Source organism: Polyodon spathula, chromosome 16 (genome assembly GCF_017654505.1).
Source record: "Polyodon spathula isolate WHYD16114869_AA chromosome 16, ASM1765450v1, whole genome shotgun sequence".
Taxonomy (NCBI): Eukaryota; Metazoa; Chordata; class Actinopteri; order Acipenseriformes; family Polyodontidae; genus Polyodon; species Polyodon spathula.
This window is the reverse complement of record NC_054549.1, coordinates 28,755,066-28,775,464: the sequence shown is the minus strand read 5'-3', so window position 1 is coordinate 28,775,464 and position 20,399 is coordinate 28,755,066. Positions and strand designations below refer to the sequence as shown.

At 39.2% G+C, this 20,399-nt stretch overlaps 1 protein-coding gene across 3 annotated transcripts in view; it reads right to left on the bottom strand.

The window, feature by feature from the left end:
* Positions 1 to 643: 643 nt before the first annotated feature.
* Positions 644 to 20,399, bottom strand: part of LOC121329127 (semaphorin-3D-like) — a 48,768-nt gene continuing 29,012 nt past the window's right edge. For 2 of the 3 annotated variants that reach the window (XM_041274501.1, XM_041274502.1), the window contains 16 exons: positions 11,297 to 11,457; positions 10,860 to 10,922; positions 10,504 to 10,623; positions 9,965 to 10,058; positions 9,394 to 9,522; positions 8,976 to 9,118; positions 7,732 to 7,846; positions 6,645 to 6,714; positions 6,250 to 6,394; positions 5,734 to 5,956; positions 5,467 to 5,555; positions 5,047 to 5,088; positions 4,198 to 4,355; positions 3,954 to 4,018; positions 3,225 to 3,358; positions 644 to 2,679 (listed from right to left, as the gene is read on the bottom strand). In XM_041274501.1, the coding sequence (XP_041130435.1) occupies positions 2,269 to 2,679; positions 3,225 to 3,358; positions 3,954 to 4,018; positions 4,198 to 4,355; positions 5,047 to 5,088; positions 5,467 to 5,555; positions 5,734 to 5,956; positions 6,250 to 6,394; positions 6,645 to 6,714; positions 7,732 to 7,846; positions 8,976 to 9,118; positions 9,394 to 9,522; positions 9,965 to 10,058; positions 10,504 to 10,623; positions 10,860 to 10,922; positions 11,297 to 11,457 (2,162 nt within the window). In that variant the 3' untranslated portion in view covers positions 644 to 2,268. The remainder of the gene's footprint in view (positions 2,680 to 3,224; positions 3,359 to 3,953; positions 4,019 to 4,197; positions 4,356 to 5,046; positions 5,089 to 5,466; positions 5,556 to 5,733; positions 5,957 to 6,249; positions 6,395 to 6,644; positions 6,715 to 7,731; positions 7,847 to 8,975; positions 9,119 to 9,393; positions 9,523 to 9,964; positions 10,059 to 10,503; positions 10,624 to 10,859; positions 10,923 to 11,296; positions 11,458 to 20,399) is intronic. The other variant, XM_041274503.1, reaches the window with a different exon arrangement.

Sequence of the window (20,399 nt, the reverse complement as noted above, 5' to 3'; positions counted from 1 at the left end):
TTGTGTCGGGAACAGAGGTTGGCAGCACTGTTGGGTATGGGGAATTCACTTTTTAAAGTATGGTGACGTGCTGACACTCTATATTTTATGTACCAGTATTGCTAGTTGTGTACGCTAGTATTACTTTCATATCGGTAAATTGTAGTGAAAATATCAAGCACAAACAGTGTTGTTGCGCAATGCAATAGGGTATCGTACCATTACCCCGCTAATACAGCTACAAATGAGCATAAATCACTGTTATGAGAGAGAAAAGAAATAGCTTTTTATTTACTTAAGTCTTAAGTACTTATGTTATTTAAGTCTCAGTGCTGTCTATGTTACACATTTCTGAAAACCCTGACTTATTAATTAGTCGTGACATCTTTGCCAGTTATTTAATACATTTCATTTAAAAGCTGCAACCCCTGTAGCAAGTAAGTCACGGTCACGGTGAGCAGGACTGAACTTGTTATATAGGGACTTGATAGTAGGCACTCGATTTATACGCGCATTGACCCGGGTTGAGCAAGTCAAAATGCATGTTGGCCGTTCGTAAGCCGCAGGGAACATTTCTGTTTAGACATATTTCTGTTGATTGAGACACATCATGAGCCAGATTGCAGCAGGGATTAAGAAAGATTTGCTCTAATCAACATTTGGGCGGACGCGCATTGTGCACTTGCATCTGTCACCCAGGTCAACCCTGCTTTATCAAAAGCAGTGTGAAATCGTGTAATCGACCCGCCTGACACCGGATCATGACCCTGGTTGGTTCTGACCCAGGTTTAGCATGCCACTGTGAAAGGGGCTTTAGTAGTTTTATACATTATAACTGGTTCCCTTTTTACTGTGCTGAATAGCTTCTGGTTTTGCACTTTGTTTTATACTTCTATCTTGGTTATTTTAATAATTCTGGTATTAAAGATTAAAAAATAATTGGCTTCTTCCTGCATATTTGCTTTTGATTGGTAGCACGATCTGATGCAGCTGCTGACAGGATGCAGTTGCAACTGTTTTAGTTATTTGATTATCCAAAAATAATGTTATTTCTTTCCTGAGAAGAGGTAAGAAATTTGTCTTGAAAGATTAGGACTAATTTAATACCAGATCAGATATTTAAGATTCAAGTAAATTAATAATGTCCCTTTGTAATGCACCTCTGGGCACAACTTAAGGGTAATAGTTTAAATTTACATAGCTTTATTTTTACATACATTTTCAAACAATATTCATTTAAACTTCGCTCACAGATAATTTGATTAAATTAATATTTTACCCAGTCCAAACTGAAATAAGTGACAGACACACTTTCCATTCTCTTGTTTATGGTAGGTACACATTAAATATTTAAGTGCTCAGACCATTTGTTGAAGCATGCTAATAATTTTGATTTTGATTTTATTGTGCATTTTCACAAACAAAATGTATAAAAATAAAGCATGGAGTGGTATATTCCCACTGTAATAAAAACAATAATAATAATAATAATAAAAAATAAGTCCACCATCCTTGTTCCAGTTTGCGTGCATTACAAATTCTGGGTCCACTTGATGTAATATCTTCAGGTTGCACCTGTGAAGAAAATTCCAGAAACTGCTGGTAGAATTCTTGAACAAGCAGTGCAGTCGCATGACTAGGTAAAGAAAAAAAAAAAAAAAAAAAAAAACTTCCAGCTTCTACCAGTGCTTTGGTCTTTTGTTTGTTTTCAGAACTGCTTGACAGTTGACCAGGCATGTAAGACTTCATATACAGTCACAAGAAAATAGCCTTTTTGCAATTCTGAAGAAAAGAAAATGAGTTGTGTGACAAAGCCATCATAATATGTTTCAGTACTTAATAACACAGATTACTACTTCTTGCTGTCTTTTTTGTGTTACTTTTGTCTATATTTAGGTATGCCTAATAAAAACAGGAAAATGTTGAGGATTGCGTTCCATAGAGGTGCATATGACATTAAAAATACATTCTTCCTATATTGGAATATAGACAGATATCCTATTAAACGTAGAAGCTTGGGCCATGATTAACAACCTCCTTATTTCACGCTATAGCAAGTTCTTTTTGTATAGCACAGTACACATTCATTAAGCACCTTTCACAGGCAAGCATTTCAAGGTGCTGTCCTCTTCATGGTAATACAGGTTTTCAAGCAAGGATATAAGCCTGATCTAATAAATAAGTTGCTTTTGAATTTGGACTTTTCAGTGGGACTGCAGGGATTGCAAGCAGTTGATCATCTGAACTAGTTGTGTGTAAGGGGGCATTTAATTCGAAAACCCTGGCTTTTCACTCAGTCCTCGGATGCCTGCGCACTCTGCCCTTTCTATTCTCCAGTGCCTGTTTCCACTTTAAATTGTGCATTTTCTGCCTGCGCTTCGCTCTGTGCCAGATTTGGTCACAGTACTCGTCAGCAGTCATTCCAGAGACGGTCAGCTGCGTGTAGTCCTTGTAATGCAGATGACTCTGTTCAAAGGGGATGGGTCCTTGTCTAACCCCTCCCACCACTATCTCAGCCCCACCCCTGCTGGGTGGAGCCCCGATATGCTCGTGCTCAATGATGCGGAGGCTGTAGCGGGCAATGGTGTGGGAGAAGGAGAGCTCCTCAGCCAGGCAGGAGTAAATGCCAGCGTCACGTTTCTCCAGCTGGTGAATAAGAATGCCATGCTCCATATACACAAACCTATCGTCGTTTTTTAACTGCAAAACAGATAGTAAAATAGTTAGACTCTTAATGTTACTTTACTCATGCTTTCATCACATCCTTCAGATCTATACAGAGAAAACCACACAGTAAAGAGAAGGCACTATTGGACCCTAAAATATGTTTATTTAGCCTGGGCTAAACTGCGTGTAGTGTTGGATCTTATTTCAGTTTACAGGGGGTGAGTTGAGAAATGGCCCAGAGGAGGGTGCTAAAAACAAACGATTATTGAGGGAAATCTAATTTTGTTGCAGAGGGACCAAAAATTTTAATTGCACATCAGCGGTGGTCATTTCCAAAAACTTACTTCAGAGGTTCTGCTTGGCAGACATTTCAAAAGCAGCCCCGTTGGTTGAAAAAAGACAGACTTATAAATAACAATCTAAACATAAACAGCAACAGAGAATTCTATAAAACACACAGAATAGGATATTAAACAGGTAACAAATGACATACAAGTTACATGTAGATAGTATAAAGCATTCCTTACAAAACAGGTCTGGGGAAGAACCTTCTATTGATACCTAAGCATGGTGCTCACCTCTTGGCTGTGGTCTGCTCTGGGGTGCTGTACAGTCCACCGGATGCTGGTTTGCTGAGACCTGGGGACACATTCCAGGTAGGTGGAGTTGGTCTCCACCCCATATATCACCTTTTCTTCCACAACATCAAAGCCTGGAAGCACAACCATGTCAGGTTATACATCTCAGTAGGTGCTCATTGTTACTGATCACTGAAAGTGGTAGGATCATGTTCAATGCTGCTGCCAATCCATGTGGAGAGCATACGGTGGCTCAAAATACTGTATTAAAAGCAGGTGTTCTCCTTATCAACACTAGGTGGCAATCATGATTCAGTGATTCAAAACAAGGCTATTCCATTAGGGAAGCTATCAAAGAGAGCAATGAGCAACAGGTAGAACATTGTATTTAACATTATGTTTCATCAAGTTATGGTATAGTATTAAAGTAATTAACAAATCATCATAGTGTAATTTCCCAATTTAGTTGTATTCAGTTCATACAAGTTAATTCAACGATACATCATACATGCTTTAAAATGATTTATTATTACAGTTATCCTATATCTGTATATCTATCTGTATATCTATCTATAGCTATGCATAGCTATATAGAGAATGCATTTTACTTAAATATACAGTATGCCACTTTTTTAATAATGTGTTAATTAACCAAGAATCTTCCCTCTGCTGTGCTTGTGTAGTAACATAGAATATAAAAATGTTATAGAAACATAAAGTGAGAATTACCATCTCCAATGTCCTGACACTGGCTCCTGGGGTCCCCGTGCTTAACATCTTGTCTCCGGGCACGTCTGCATCAAGAAAAAAAAAACAAAGTATGACAAATTCTTGAATTATATCAATCCTTTTTGATGAAATTAACTGCACTTAAACCCTGCTATATTAGGGTTTAACCCTGATTTGATGGGATAAAACGCTACAACCCTAAGATGAGATCCTCTACGCTACATTTGGTTGAGAACATGCTCACCTCTTGTTGGTTGAGAAGTACCTGCTGCAGGAGCTGCCATCCCAGGCACAGTAGGGGTCTCTGGACAGGCAGCAATCTGCACAAGCTTTTCCATAGAGATCACAGCGGTGCAAGGACACCCGGGCCACGCCGGAGACGCTGCTCACATACAGCTGTTGCTGCAGAGAAAAGGGTCAGAGTCACTCTGAAACCAACACAGAGAAACCTGCCTGAGGGCATCCAGTGCAAGCGCTGGATTTGAATAGCCTGTTAACCCTTTTTATACTGGATACTCCAAGACCAAAGCTATATCGATGATGCTTCAGTTTAAAAGCTTTTACACAACATGTGTGTTTGCCTTCTGACCTGTATCTACAAAAAAACTACCGAATGTCAGTATTATGGGGCTGAATGACCCATATATGACTCAAGAGCCACCTGTTGGACTTTTATCTCAGATATAACAAAAAGCAATCTTTTGTTGGTGCTGTAAAACAATGAATCGGAATCGTGAATAAAAGGTGAGGCTAGACGTCCAAACTAAGACAAATGCATCAGCGATATCCATAAATGTTTATTTCCAAATGTTCCAGTGCTAGCATTTAGCCACCAGGTGGTGCCATTCACAAATAATTTTATTTCAGTTTCCACTGCTAAGTTTTGCCATTATTTTTAAGAGTGTGACCCCTCCTATATAAAGAAAGCTGTTGTTTTGTAAAAAAAGCTCCAAGTATACCCAAGTTGCCTTTGAACCATCTTAGCCTATTCAAGCTGTAAGAACTTACAGTATGTTCCTTGACAGTTGTGTAACATTACCAGTTTGCTTTTGCTTCTGCAAAAATAGCACTGCACTCTTCAGCAATTACCTACCCGTTTTGTAGAAAGCTTCATGTTAAGGATAGGGGTCGGCTTCTAGAAAAAATAGAAACAAAAAGATCAAGTTGCTTAACAGCACTATCAACGCAGTACCTCATGCTGGTTAATAATTATATACACACACACACACACACACACACACACACACACACACACACACTGCACTCCTGTTCCTTCAAATAAACATCAATTTTCTCCAAGGCCTAAAAACCTGATTGGATAATGGATCCTTCTAGATTAAATATCCACAATTAAATTGAAGTACGAGAGAGTTCTGTAAAATAACTTAAGCAGTTATCCTAGAAAGGTGTTTTCACTTGCATTTTCAGTCGCATTTACCAGCGCATGTTTCAAACCCAAGGAATTTACCCCCCCCCCCCCCCCCCCCCCGTCTCCCTCAGGGATGGCAGTTACCTGAAAAACACTGAGCTCCTCCAGCACGACCTCCTCTGACTGCCAGCTCTCTTTGGGGATGGAGATCACCTTCAGCACTTTGCCATCATCTGGGGGAAAACCAGCATTACTATCACAGTACTGACAGTCACTACATATTTATAGTCCACCTTCTGAGGTAAGACAAAAGAGAAACATTACAACAAAAAGTACAATTACAACATGCTGTCACTAGTTTGAGCTACTGTATTAGGTATAGTAAGTCTACACAAAATTGTCAAGACCCACCAGTTGCCAGATACAGGATGTTATACTGTCCATCTTCTGCCTCCACTCTGTCCACCACTACCTTCTTGAGCAGGTAGGGGGTGCCAGACCTCACGAACAGTGGCTTCCTGTTGAGAGGGTGGACCACCTCCCACATGAGCTGATGCCCTCGCATGAAGCTGATGACGTCATCTGGAAAGTCCTGCGTTGACTTGTGCAAGGGGTCGTAGGTCTTGCTTGGACACTAGAATCAGGAGGAGGGAAAATGATGTGGCTGAATGACAGTAGCAAGGGCAGAGAGCTTTTCCTATATAAAAATGAAATATGCTTGTTTTTGACAAACCATGATGGATACCCTAACCCTTGCCCTTTCTATTCCACAAAGTAAAGTGACTCTATGCCTTTTCACTTGTTTCATATAGTGTTTCATAACAGTAATGTATTAACTGAAAGGGGAACTCAATGACTGGAACTCACAACTACTTCAAATACAGCCCAAGCATTTCTAACCCCTCACCCCCTGTATGTTACACTCACGGTGCCCGGTCTTGGGTATGGGATCCTTCCTTTATACTCTACCCAGCGGTAGTCCAGCCCCTCCTTGTGTGCGAAAGGCCCATTGAAGGCAGCGCGGATGGAGGCCATGGAGTAAACACAGACAGCTGAGCCTTTGAATACAGCACTAGGGAGAGAAATGAAGAACTTCATAAAGCTTTTACCAAACATTTACAAAATGTATTACTAACGGGAGTGCTACTAGTGGTTTATTTCCTTTATATCACAATGGTTAGACAATTTGGCCACAACTTAAAATACACATAATGAACATTATTAAGTAGAGATGGAAGGACATTTAGAGTTTTAACACACTGCAGCTTTAAGTTATAAAGTCCAATTTCACATGCCATGTCAGTGGCCTGAGTCTCACTGACCTGGAGGCAGAGAACACACCAAACACAAGGGGGTTTTGTTCATCTCTTGTCTCAAGCAGGAAGATGTCCTCTGGAAAATACAAATAAAGTGAGTCTCACAATATCATAACTGCAACTATTTAGAGCACCCAGGGCTAAGGATATAAGGCTATGTTCCCAACAGGTAATTAACGGGTCTTGAGCCAGAACCCCAGGCAGCCTGATTTAAACTCAAGCCAAACATTGACCTTTTTACACCGGAAAAACTCTGCTTTCACTCTTACATGCTTTGGTGAAATGGGGAAGTAGAACTGGGATTCATTTATAGTCTTCAGTATGCGTAATACTCTACTGATAAATGGCAGATGCATTTTAATGTGTATTTGAATGTCTTATTTAGCTTAATGGTATTTATGTACTGTTTTAATTTAAAAGAAATGTACTACAAGCTTTATGAAGCTACACATTTCTAATAAAAATAAATGAAAGTGGTTGCAGCTAGCATTTACTATTGTGCAAATCATACCTGTCATGCATTTCCATTCACTAAATGTGCAAATCTAAAATGTGCAGTTTTGAAAGAAACATATTACTGTCCTTACTCTAGGGGAGTCTGTTTCTGTTACACTCGCTAGGTCATTTTACCTCAGCAGTAACTTCAGGGTGAAAGCATGCTACTGGCTGAAAGCATGTCAGTCAACAGGGGAAGCAGCTTTAGTTAAAGACAGATAAGAAGGCTTTGAAGCCATGGGGACAATTTTACTGACCAAGAAAGTGCAACATGTACTAATAAAGATTTTTATAACCTAGTACAGTGCAAGATATCATACTGTATATTATACCATATTTTCCATAGATTGCAATTACTATTTTTCGCAATTAACAAAAACTCTGGTTTGATCCCAACTACCACCAGCATGTGTAAGTATATATTATATCCTAAACTGTAAACACATTGGCAGTTCCAATATGAATTCATATTGCATTGCAATAATAATCTTTTCATACAGCGTTTACAGAGCTGAGATGTGGACTAATTCAAATTTCTTTCATCATTTGAGAAACTGATTAGAGCCTTAGATCCCTGAATGATTCCCCACACACCTACCAAGTTCATCAAAGTATGTGTGTCTGTCTTCAGGCCCTGGGACTGAGCACACCAGCCGGGCTTTCAGAAATGTGGTCCATCTGTTAATCAGGCTCCGCTTTCCACCAACATCATTCTGAAAATGAGACACACCAAGTGAGCCGCATGGGGATGCTTAGGTGCAATACCTCAGGGCAGCTGAAATCTGTGAGCAATGCCAGAATATAGAAAACAGAATATTAAGTGTGTGTGTGTGGGGGGGTGGGGGGGATACTGTACAGAAATAATTAGTAAACTGTGTGAGTACAGCAGTACAGTGTACCAAGGGATACCAGGGGATTCCAAGCCCAATAAGTCATGAATGAGCGCAGGATACATGAGAGTACTGATGTCAGGCATACAGTACAACAGCACACACAGTTCAGGGTCTGTTCACTAAATTATCACACAGTTTAGCTTTATGTGCACTCTAAAAACAGACCTTGCTGGTCTTTGTTTACATTTCCCAAAAATATGTTTTAACTGTGGGGACACATCCTCCCCCTTGAAACTTGCCCGCCGCTACAGCATGTCAGTCTGTGTGCATTACAGACTCCTGTTATTACTCACCCCAGTAAGAATGACATATGTAAGCTGTTTTAGAAAGCAAAACACAAACAAACCAAAAAATGGGGGTAGCTTTGTTTAGTTTTTTTTTTTTCAAATCGTGTGTTTGTTACACTGAAACTGTTTTTTAGCTGTTGAACTGCATTTTTAACATGGATATATAGGACAATACACCGTACCACCAAAATACCAGCTATAATTGGAATGGCATTCAAAGAAAAGTGATGTTAATATGTAAAGTCACCTATTTTTGTTTTCTAGAAACAAGTTAATGGTCAGGTGGCTGTTATGTAATTTGTAACTTGTTAAGTGAGAAACCACCAACACTATTAAAAAATAGCAGTTTAATAAAATCATTTTGTATAATTTTGCTTTATGTTTACTGTCTTGCAACCCCAGAGCAACACTACCTCGGTACATATATGGATATATAGGAATTGTGAAGTATAATTATCCCCTTAAAAACATATTTAAAGAATGAATCGTTACAGTTAGTGTCGCTGTATACAGTACAGTTACACAGAATACACTTCAAACATGCAAAAAATGTGAACCACATTCCAATATGTATGTAGTTCATATCTAATATTTTGAAGAAGCAAATTATTTGCATAGCGACACTGCAAAGATGCATTCAAATATGATGTTAACAGTATTACCTTGCAGACTCGGGCCACCCTGGTGTAGATACGCTTGTCCCACTGGTTGGACTCCACAGCTTTCTCCTTGAAGAAGAAGTACACCTTATCATCATCAGGGCTGTGGGTGTCAGGGATACAGTAGGAACCAATGAACTTGGGGTCTTAATGAAAGAAAGAGAAACAAGCAGGTTGCAATACTGCAGTTTTCATACAAGAGATACCCACCCTGTCAGTATCAACAGCTTCCATCAGTTTACATATTTTGAAGACAGGACCAAAGATCAATTTAGTGACAAATATTCAAGCCGATGTCTTTATACATGTTACACAAAATGTTTTTGACTACAGATCACCAAGGACTGATCCCATCATACGTCTGTCTGAAGCTGGATTTTCCCCTACCAGTTGGGCTGCAACCACTCAATTCCTTCCTCACCATTGAGCCAGTGGTCTTGATTGGCTTCGGTCCGGATGTAGTGTTGGCTGCTTCCCTGGATGGCGGTCCGGAACAGGGCTGCATTTGTGCCCATGAAGTCCACTGATGTTCCAGCATAGAGCTTTTCATCTGAGTGCAAGTACAGCAGCAAGCACCATAATTATCATATTATATAATTCACACTGGCAAATTTTAATATCTGCATGCTATTGGGTAAACTGAATTCTATAATGCAAACTAAGATGTACCAGGTATACACAAAAGATGCAACCCAAGGCAGTTGAGTCATGCATGTTATAAACAGGGTTTTATTCTAACAACTACTGTTATACAGCATGCACTAACAATTACACATTTTAAAATCCCAACTGTACCATCTAAATAATAAACCTCACTATTAAACCATACATTAACTTTAAGGGCTCTAGTATTGCAGTTCAGGTTGCTTTACAGTCTACAGAAATCTAAACAATTTACAGTACTTGGACGCCTTTAGCTCTTACATAGTCCCTAAAATGGAAAGCTTGTCACTTTAATTTATGATTATGTGGATGGTTCCTTAATCACTTACCAGTGAGCGCTGCAGTGAATGGCTCCAGGGGACTGTATGGACATTTCCCCCGGCCTGACTCCACTAAATGAGGGATGAGGAGAAAAGTAGGCTCCTGGGAAAGACACAAGCATTTGTGACAATGTGCTTTGGAATATGGGTGTCTAGCAAGCAAAACTATGAAGAAAATTGGCACCTGTAAGAGACATTTCCTCTATGATATAACAACTGGTTGCAGCTTCAAAACATGGAATACCATATATTTATGTGTGTATAAACAAGAGTCAAACCTGTGTATGAAGCTGCTACTAACAACAGGATAGTCATTTCACGTTATTACCTGGCATGGTTATGACCTTAGCTGCATTATGACTACCAGAAACATAATTATTGATTATGTTTCATAAAAAAAGCTCTTACCATATCTTAACTAATACTGTTGGTGTAGCCATGGCAGCCGCACTGCGGCCGGCAATGCAACTCCAAATGTTTTGTGAGAACAAAAACTGATCCATTTTCCATACACCCATTAGAGTGATGAGAGGAACGGTCTTTCTTACCTCTGAGCTGTGGCCTAGGTCAATGTAGGCACAGACTGGGTGAAAGGCCCCTGTTCCACATGCGTACACATGGGTCTTGTTAAAGTGCTGGAGGAGCCGAATGAAATTGGCACATTCTGTCTATGAAAACACAAAGAATCCAATGTAAGCGTCTGCTATTCAGATCGTTCATGTTGGACAAGTATAAGTAATCTTACAAAGATCCAAGGAGACTTTTTGAAGTCCCCCGTTTTCTCGAAACTGTGTCTTCTCTCCTATTCTGTTTGATCCCATCATCTTATGAGTCAGAAAAGGAGATTTAGCTGTGCTCATAATCCTAACGTTATTATTAACGGTAACATCTGCTCGTTTCTTACCTCAGCATTCTTCCCTGCCAGTTTGCAGTGTTCAACATGATCGTTTGCAGCTGGCCAATAAATCTACAAGACAAAAAGAAAAAAAGAAAAAAAAAAAAAACTGGGATTTTGGGACGAGGGTGTTGATTAGAGTTTGCAAATCAGAGATGACATTTGACACAGTTCAGTTGAACCTACAGTTATTTGATCTGAGTAACAGGATAACAGTGTATTTACACACCTTCACGTGCTCCAAGAGGAAACTGGCTATTGGGGAAAATCCAGAGTGACCAACAAGACTACCCCAAACCTAGAAGCCTTGAATAGACCTTATTTTAAAAAGTTTGTTTTTATTATATTTTGTTTAAGTTCATGCTACGTTATTGTATGTGTATGTTCTCATTTCCAGCTTTTACAGATTCTGAATCTGGTCTCCTCTCTGTTACCCCAGCACCAACCTTGTCTGGACTTTCATTCAGGTTGTCTGAACGGAATAGGAAGATGTAGTTTTTAGCTCCAGCCAAAAGCCACCCCCGGTCCTCATCCAATAGGAGAGCCTGGTAGCTGGAGCTGTTTATGGAACCTATGAAGACAGTGGAACTGTTGGATGTCTGCAGATCTGAGAAATGAAAAGCAGGAGTAACTGTCAATTAAAGATTGAATTATTCTTGTTAATACAAGAGTTAACTAATAACCTGACCAAATACGTGAAGTGCAGGATGCACCCGATAACCTGGATGTGGGCGGTTCGCGTCCAGGCTATTCCATTGCTGATTGTGGACAGGAGTTCCCAGAGGGTGGCGCACAATTGGCCGAGCACCGGCCAGGTAGGGAGGGTGTGGGAGTGGGGGAGTGGGGGGGGGGGGGGGGGGGGGGGGGGGTGTGTCCTCTGCGCACTGCGCACCAGCGACCCCTGTAGTCTGGTCAGGTGCCCGTGGCTTGCCTGTAAGCTACCCAGAGCTGTGTTGTCCTCCGACAATGTAGCTCTGAGATGGCTGTATGGTGGGTTTGCAGTGTGTAAAAGAAGCAGTCGGCTGAAGACACATGCTTCGGAGGACAGCATGTGTTCGTCTTCGCCCTCCCGAGTCAGTGTAGGGGTGATAGCAAATGGCTATTCCAAATTGGGGAGAAATTAATAAAAACAATTGGAGACTACTAAATTAAAAAAAAGAAAAAAAAAACTGTAAACATACACATTACAGAGCTCTATACTGTAAGCTATAATATGCTACTTTTTATTATAAGTCGGAACATTTCAATAGTGTACAGCAACTTACTTAAATGTAAACCTAATCTAAAGTAATATTAAGTGGGGTGAAAATCAGTTGTATGACTGATAAATCTAATTGATACTAACTGGAGTTTGTGATATTATCAGGAACTTGAACACATCAACTCATTATATTGTGGCTGGGACATTTCAACGTGATGATAAAAAGCAGAGGGTGACATTAAGTGAGTTTGACTGTATTATTATTACTAATAATACTTGTACTATTGTTCACAACTCTATACAGATTGCAAGGCTTTAAACGTCATTTTCTCTGACTCCTTGTTACACATGGTTGCTGGAGCTGCAAAATAAAGAAATATAACCAACAGGGGTCATTGAAGGAGATATTCATCAAAGAGCTACAGAATACATTATAACATAAATCTAATACAAATCAGTCATCCCCCATTTAAAAAAAAAATCATAAATATAAATAAAAAAGGCATTTCAAATGGTCAGTTGACTTGATCAAAGAGGGAACTTTGACTGTTTCAAGCAAATTATCAAATCAATCAAAGGCAACCAAATGGGACGAGTGAAGGCAGCAAAATGAATGTGCAAATATTTCAAAAGCAGCAGACTGGTCACTTTAGGAATAAGTGTGTCCAGGCCCAGCTGTGTTAAACCTTGGAGAAACTCCGCTGGGGCACTTCAGTTAACAAGGCAGAAGAAAATCATGTGAATTAACCCCATGTCAGTTTCAGTTAGCATACTGTTCCTCTATGAGTCTCAGGGGATTTCTTCTGGCATTTGAACGAAGTGCATGTCATTTGCATTCTCAAGAGGTTTTTGGACTTTCGTTCAAATGAGTGATTGTTTGAGATTGTTATGAAATTGTTTTTTGTGCCTGTACTGCAGTAACTAGGAAAATTGGTGGTGTAGTCATCAAATCCATTGTGTTTTACATTTTAGAACAAAGTCATTTATTTTACATTGCTATTAAAATATTAAGTGTATTATTTCATCCAGTGAATTTTAAAGTAATGTTTCAGAAGACAAAAATCACCTCAAACTGAAACATTCTCGGACAGTCTACTGTGTTATCTGCTTAACAATGGCACGGTGTTGAACAAGAAAAGGCTCTGTACTAATTCAGTATAGTTTTTCTTTTTAATTATTATTGTTAGCTGGTGATATCACACAGTTGAAAACAGTACCAAAGTATTTCATTTGTACTTAATAATAAGAGCTGCATTATCAGTTCTAAATAGGCCCACTCAACAGTTTTAATAAAGATTGATCCTGGAAATAGTATTCCTTCCCAAGCAATTTGAAAAGCTCTAAACCATAAGCTTCTCAAAACTGTGAGGCTGTCATCGCTGATCTTAGCTTTGCTTAGATTTGCAAATGAAGATAAATAGATGAGAGAAATGGGCAACCAACAATAGTGATGATGAAGTATCTTCTCCACAGCCATCCCAATGAAAGCGTGATGACAGAGATTTATATTCCAGCGTTCTGGACACAAAATACCCTTTTAACTGCATTTTCAAATACCAAGCACTTCACCCTTCCATAGGGGTTCCAGCATGCCCCTATTTATCAGCCAGGACAGTTACAGTAATACCAAGTTCAAGTGCTTGCCATGCCTCTGCAAGTTCTAAGAAACTGGTTAAGTGGATAACATGGGATGTTACATACAAGTAGATGCTGCTTAAAAAACAACCTCTCAGTTCTGGTCATAAACTGAAAGTGGCCAATAAGCGAAAAGCCCATTTTCAAGTGCATTTATATGGAACAACGATACATACTGTAGTTGTACAAATATGGCACTGAAATACATGTGTTTTAAATGTTACAGTATTAAAAATTAACATGAGTACCACGAAATACCCAAACATAGAACTGTTTACTTCATGCCAGTGTAAAACTGAAAAAAGGGAGAAGGCTTAAATAGTATTATACAATGATGTGCTACAATTGTCCTTACAATGAGTAAAGCAAAACATAAAAAATATGCGTTGTACTTACAATCATTTCGAAAAAATACAATTTTAAAATAAGAAATTGTCCAACGTTGTCTGTTTTTTAAAATGTACCACCTCACCTTGTAAATCCATCTCAATTCTGCATGCAGTTTTCAAAGCCAGGGCTTTCCTACCGCCCTGCTATAATGATGTTATGAAATAGTGGAACAAGCAAGAGAGATGGCACCACTTGGTTCAATTCATGTTTAACAAGCTATAGAAGCATGATACTACTGTATCCAAGGGCTTTCTTTGGATGATATACTGTAGATACAATTGCAGTGCAACCATATATTTTTTACATGTACACTTACGTAAATTTACAGGATCTAGCTGTATTTAGTAGGTGCATTTACAGATATTTACCATAAAGCAAACTGCAAGTTACATTTCTGCATTTTCAGGAATTGTTCCTTGTATGTACACGCGTTTTCCAGTGCAGTATAACCCCAATGCTGGGGAGGTCTCACCCCCACTGGAGGATTATAAAACAATATATAAAACTGGTACTGTAATTGCTTATGTATGGGTTATATCAACAATTGCTGATATTATTTTCTCAAAAACAGATGGTAACTCTCACATAACCACAAAACAGATACATCCAGCCTGTAATGCAGTCACTGGCTCCTTCATCAAACTAAATCTATGTTTGAAAATAGACAAAAGAGAGCATTTACCAGCAACAAGCACTGCACTGTTTGTCAAGGCTTCAATTCTGTTAATGGAACACTTAATGTTATCGAGTCGCTTTCCTGGGATTGGTTTAGCCCCCACCCTCAGAGAGGCTCACTGTCCAATTGGAACATAACCCTGATACCCTCAGGGTGGATAAGGTCAGAGGTGAGCATTCAGTGACAGTATTTTAAATATGGCCTGAGCAACTTGTCTGGGTGAAGTCTAGTACTATCTTGGGCCACCCACAAACCTTTATAATTCTGAGTAATTGATGGATACTTCTACGAACCAAATGTGTTGGATTACCTGCAGTTGTTTTAATGTTCTCTTTAGAAACAGATTGAAATGCACTTTAAATATCAAAATGTGTCACAGTTTCAAAATCTGCTACATATTATATATGTAGCATAAGCGTATTTTCCCCTGTATGTCACACATACATATTTAGCTCGTCCAAATGTGATTAAACTTGGTTTGGGCATTCCTTAGTACAAGTTCATGAGGGTTTCAGTGGGGAAGGTCATCGGAATGGTTCGGATAATGAAGGCTTTGTCTTCAAAGTACTTACACAAACTATGGATGGGCAATTGTTACAAAAACATATTCCGTAATGTTTTTTGACCCCTATTGAAGGTTATAGCCAAATTTAACATGACATCTGCTAGACCACTGTGTTCTGTTACAGATAATGTGTAAACAGTATAGTTCCTCTTAATGAGACATTCCATCTGAATTCGCATTGTGTGATAGAAGACATCTACTAAAAATCGTTGTTTATAATTCCTGTTGCGTGGATTGGCTTCCCCCAGTGGCACATGACACGGCTTGTAGAGCGCAGCAGCAGAACGTTACCCATATTGAAGGGGTTTCTTTTAGATCATTCTTAAAAGTCAGAGTAGTGGATTTGTTTATGAAAGATGTGAAAGAAATACCAATTCCATGAACAAAAGCTCACAGAAAAATGCAAGTCTGCATCGTGGGAATCATTTGTTGTTATTGTGGGCAAAGAAGGAAAACAAGTTTTCCAAAACACAAATTTTCATCTCAATTCCATTTGCGCTTGTGTTGAGTTTGTAATAAAATCACGCATTTATGAGATCATACTTCAGTTCATTTGATTTTCAGATAATGTATTTATCTTTGTTTCTTTTACACAAACATATTATACATTTAATTTTACAGTCCTCTGTGTAAGTTCATGATGGAATAAACACTGTCGGTAGTTCAGCCAGATTTCCAGGTTGACTGGAAAAAGAACATTGCTTTAATATTGACTGTAGTCAGTGCATATACTAAGATGGGGAAAGGAAAGCGTTCCACTGTTTTTTCAGGAAGTGTCAGATCCGGGTCTTATACAAAAATTTTTCATCGGGTTGGGTCAGGTCAGGTTGATTAATTTGGACCTGTGAAGACATCTAGTGCACAAGTCTTGAGTAGTAAACAGACTTGGTTTGGAAGCAAGTGCACTGGGACATCACATTTCTTAAAGAGGAATAACACAATTGTAATGGATAAAGCTAGCAGAAAACAAACCACTGCATGTCCTATTCACACTACCTTAATAATGTATGATCATCATGTTTGAAAACGTGATTGTGAATTAAGTGCTCGTCAATGTCAAGCATTATTTAGGTATGATGGAAAGTGTACTAATTGCCACAAAGTGCAGATTGAAGAGTTACTTGCTTGTTCATCTGCTTTGATGAATTTAATACAGTTTAATGGTTCTAAGCTATTGTTGGGTTGCTTTATAAACAGACATGAATAAATATACAGTGCTGAGAAAAAGTTTGTGAACTCCTTAGGATTTTCACATATTTAAAAACTAAAATGTTATTAGAGCTTAATCTAAGTCCTAATAATATATAAAGATAACCCGATTAAACAAATGACACAAAAACATGATACTTTTTCAACATTTATTTATCCGCAAATGATTCAACTTTCAATATCTATGTGTGAAAAGGTATGAGAAACTTTAGATTCAATAACTGGTGGCACCCCTTGAGCAGCAAGGACTTCAACTAAGCGTTTCCTGTAACTGTTAGTCAGTCTCTCACATCAGTTTTGAGGAATTTTGGCCCATTCCTCCTTACAGAATTGCTTCAATTCTGTAACATTTGAGGGCTTCCTTGCATGGATAGCTCACTTCAGGTCCTACCACAACATTTCGATGGGGCTTAGGTCCGGACTTTGACTAGGCCATTCTAAAACTCAGAATTTCGTCTTCCGCAGCCATTCTTTTACAGATCTGCTTGTATGTTTAAGATCATTGTTATGCTGCATGACCCACTTTCAGTTCAGCTTCAGCTCACAAATGGATGGCCTGACATTCTCCTCTAGAATCTTCTCATACAATGCAGAATTAATGGTTGTGTCAATGATGGCAAGCCGTCTCAGTCCTGAGACAGCAAAGCGGCCCCAAACCATCACACTCGTATCATCATGCTTAACAGCTGGGATGAGGTTCTTCTGTTCGAATGCAGTGTTTGGTTTTCGCCAAACATAACATTTCTCATTGAGGCCAAAAAGTTCTACCTTTGACTCGTCTGTCCAGAGAACATTGTTCCAGAAGTCTTGTGGATCATCTATGTGCTCTTTGGCGTACTTCAGACAGGCAGCAATGTTCTTTTTAGAGAGCAGTGGTTTCCTCCCGGTTATCCTTCCATGAACACCGTTTTTGTTCAGTCTTTTTCTGATGTTCCTGATGTCATGAACACTCACATTAGCCAAGGCGAGAGTGGCCTGCAGATCCTTGGATGTTACTCTTGGGCTCTTTGGGATGATTCAGGATGATTGTCTGGTTTGTTCTTGTTGAGATTTTGGTAGGACGAGCGTTCCTGGGTAGAGGGACTGTGGTCTTGAACTTTCTCCATTTGTAGACTATCTGACAGTGGATGGTGGAGTCCCAAATCCTTAGAAATGGTTTTGTAACCCTCTCTAGACTGATGAGCATCAATAACTGTTTTCCTGAGATCCTCAGAGATTTCTTTTGATCGTGGCATGATGTGTTTCCACACACCTGTATGGTGAAGATCAAACTCACAAAGTTTTGATCTTTATGTAGAGTGGGGCCTCCCAAACTCACCCCTGAAGATCTGCCTAATTATTTACCTGATTAACACCTGATTCTAATTATCCCCTTAATTGAGCTGATAAAACCAGGGGATCACTTACTTTTTCACATACCCTGAATCTTAATTACTCATTGTTTGTCTAATTCATAGATCATTTTGTTTCAAAAGACATGGAATTGGTTAATATAAACCCTATTGGATATTTCCATAATTATCATTGGGGTTCACACACTTTTTCTCGGCACTGTATTTATCAACACAGACTTGAAACTGCTCCTGACCTAAAGCTATGAGAATACTGTTTAATAAGGGACTTATGTCCAGTTTGTTTTTCAGTTTAGTCTGATAGTTTTCCGATGGAAACATTCCAAGTCTTTCACCTATAAAATATACCCTGAGATCGCATGGGAAATGAATGGAGAGTTCAGCTCTGCAGGCACTAATTATGCGATTTGCACTCAGCTCTCGTTCTTGACATCCGAGACCCTTTGAGCCTGAGGTTTTCTTAACCTTCACACCTATTTGCCAAGCGCACACAAACATGGAAATACTCCCTTTGAAGTTTCCACAAACCCTCCTGGAAAACCCCTTTCCCTCCAGCACACAGTGTCAGGGTAACCCACCTTGCCTTCAATTAAGCCCAGGGAAGCAATCAAACCTGTTCCATGGGACTGGCTAAAACTGCTCCCCTTGTGCAGGGTCACACTCCCACTTATAAAGAGCACATTTCAGACCTATTGCCTAATGTCAAACAGATTGTCCCATCACTTTTAAAACACTTCTGTTTAGCCTCACTATCGCCTCACTTATAGATCCATACCTATATATTTTTCTCCCAATTTGAAATGTCCAATTGTATTTAGGCTCAGCTCACTGCTACCACCCCTGCGCTGACTCTGGAGCGGCAAAGACGAACACACGCGTCGGAGGACAACAGAGCTCTGGGCAGCTTATAGGCAAGCCCGCAGGCACATGGCTAGTCTACAGGGGTCGCTGATGCGTGGTAAGCTGAGGACACCCTGGCCAACCTACAACCTCACAACACACCTGAGATGTAGTAATATCCTGCATCCCTGTCGTGCTATATTGCTTTAATACCGCCTCTGGGATGTCATAGTGAGATCCTTGAGTTTTTACAAGGACAGCCATTAGATTACTGACCTTAGGAACTTTCTCTGCTACATACATTCAACTAAACTTTGGTGGGATCAGAATCCCCGAAATGAATCCCTACTTTTACAGTTGGGCTTCTTATAGTCTACACACGGAGATAACTTGTTTCTCACCCTGGTTCACCTACTCAGCCATGAGGGTTCTCCACACAGGCATCTCCTGCTTGCTGAAACAAAAGAACCAACAAAAGACTGGCTTTCCAGCTCCTTTTTAAAGACGTGGCCAGGCTTAATTGATAATCCATTAACACCTGGCCACATTCTGCACCTGGATTTGGAAGGGATTTTAATGATCCCTGCGAAACTTAAATTAAAAATATTTTCACTTTATTTACAATCGAAACAACAGTACACTGTTTACATGTGCAGGGATTCTGCAAATGTGAGATCCAGTCATTTTTAATTCTCCAGGACATCCTAGACAGGTCACCTAGCTGGAATTGTGACATAATCAAGATTACCATATCATGGCACAATGATGTCATTCAGCCGAGGAGCAGTTATATTTTTAGATGCTCAAAGGCAATGCTACATTGGTTTTGAACTGCAGGAAGATAGCTGCCACAGCTGTCAGCTTTTCAGATTAACGAACACAATTGAAGACTTCCAAATACACTTTGGGTGCCATCACATCCAATTTAGATGTAAGTTGTTTCTATATTTCTATACTTCTAAAGGTATTAGTGCTATATTTACAGTAAAATATGAAATATAACTAAATCGTTTAGATTTCTCAGCAAAATTGCTACCAGTAAATTAATATGTGTAGTTCTCTATAGATATATTTTATATACATTAACATACCTTCTATGTATCAAAATACATTTTAAATGCAGAGACTATATGGTTTATACTTGAGTGTTTAACCTTATGTTGTTTACTGCAAAATTAAAACTAGTTAATATTTCAACTATTTTGTCCACACATCAATTAAGTAAATATTAGTGTGTGTGTGTGTGTGTGTGTGTGTGTGTATATATATATATATATATATATATATATATATATATATATATATATAAAAGATAAGATGATTAGCATGAAAAGTATTCAAGGATTTTATGTATTTATTTATTTTACAAACAGTTCTTAAATAAAATACTGTGCATCTTCACCACTTAATTGATTGCCCAGTTTACTGGATGCAAAGCAACCTAAGGTTATAGGTGCATGCTTGTACTTTATATTTGTTGTTTATGCCATTTGCATGTTGCTTCTTTTATTTTCTTATTTCTATTGGATTTGAGAAAAGGTTAAATACAGAGTCTAAGTCGGCAACTCTCATCCAAGCCTGGTGGCGTGGGCAGCTGATGAGAAGGTCGCTTGTGCATCTCACATTTCTTGTGGTGTTACTCCAGAGATGGTGGCGCCGGGTCAGGTGGCTTCACAGAGAG